The sequence below is a fragment of the Camelina sativa genome, unplaced genomic scaffold, assembly GCF_000633955.1.
Source record: "Camelina sativa cultivar DH55 unplaced genomic scaffold, Cs unpScaffold02837, whole genome shotgun sequence".
NCBI lineage: Eukaryota > Viridiplantae > Streptophyta > Magnoliopsida > Brassicales > Brassicaceae > Camelina > Camelina sativa.
In genome coordinates, this window is record NW_010923947.1 from 1 (window position 1) to 998 (window position 998).

Sequence of the window (998 nt, forward strand, 5' to 3'; positions counted from 1 at the left end):
GCTGCAGATATAAGTTTCAAGCCTCGCAACATCTCTTCAATTGAATCATCTATAGCACGCAACTGTAGTTTGTATGGCATACAAATATGCATGTCAAGCCCTTGTACAACCCAGTCCCACGGACCACCTGTCATTACAGGGACTGAATCAGACAAATTCAAAGAAGCAGTAGGGATTCTTGATATTTGCATTCTTGTAGTTTTAAATACTCGAGATCCATTGAAAGCAAGCATAAGCCCCTCAAGAAGCACTCCTATACAGGCATTCTCAGAAAAAATTGATTGTGCCTCCAACGTAACCTCCACCCCATCTCCTACCTCAGCTGATATAGTCAACGTTTCCACATCAATAGCAAACATAGATTCCTTTTTCTTCTGCTTGTCAACAGAACTGGACTGATTTGTTTTTTCACTCGGGCCACCATCTTTCACACTAGAGATGCCTTTATCGCACCCGCTTTCAGGTCCATTATGCCTCTGTGCATACACCAGGGATCTCAACCGCAAAAACAGTTCATAAAAAGATAGATGGACGTCAGGTTCCCAACCCAGTGAAATATGAGTAGCACTGAAGAGAGAACAGACATCAATTTCATTAAGACCACCAGATCGACGTACAAGCTTCGCATTGTGCATATCAAACAATGTGACATTCGAACAAGGCTTATGCTCCTCCAGATACTCCTGGTAGATGGATTTTGCTCTTTCAAGTTCCACTTGGGTTGAGTGTTTATCCTTGTTGAGACAAACGCTAAACTGTGATATTTCAAGAGAGACTGAGTACTTCAGTCTTTTACAAACTTCAGGAGCAGTAGACAGAATGCTCGCAGTGCGTGGTGTGCCGTCAGCCAGTGATTTAAATGAAACCCGACCACCTTGGGATCCATAATTGACAGATTTAGGATCGTCAATGATAGTATTATCCAATCCTGTATCATCACAGAAATTTACACAGCAACGTTCTAGATTGAGGTTTACAAGCCTAGTTCCTTTCCCAGA

General features: G+C 42.3%; 1 protein-coding gene across 1 annotated transcript; it reads right to left on the reverse strand.

Moving 5' to 3' along the window:
* Positions 1 to 5: 5 nt before the first annotated feature.
* LOC109131708 (protein SABRE-like) lies at positions 6 to 995 on the reverse strand (the record flags this gene model as incomplete). Its single annotated transcript, XM_019242885.1, has 1 exon — positions 6 to 995. A coding segment is annotated over one exon (990 nt), but the record flags the coding sequence as incomplete, so codon positions are not given.
* Between the last annotated feature and the right edge of the window lie 3 nt (positions 996 to 998).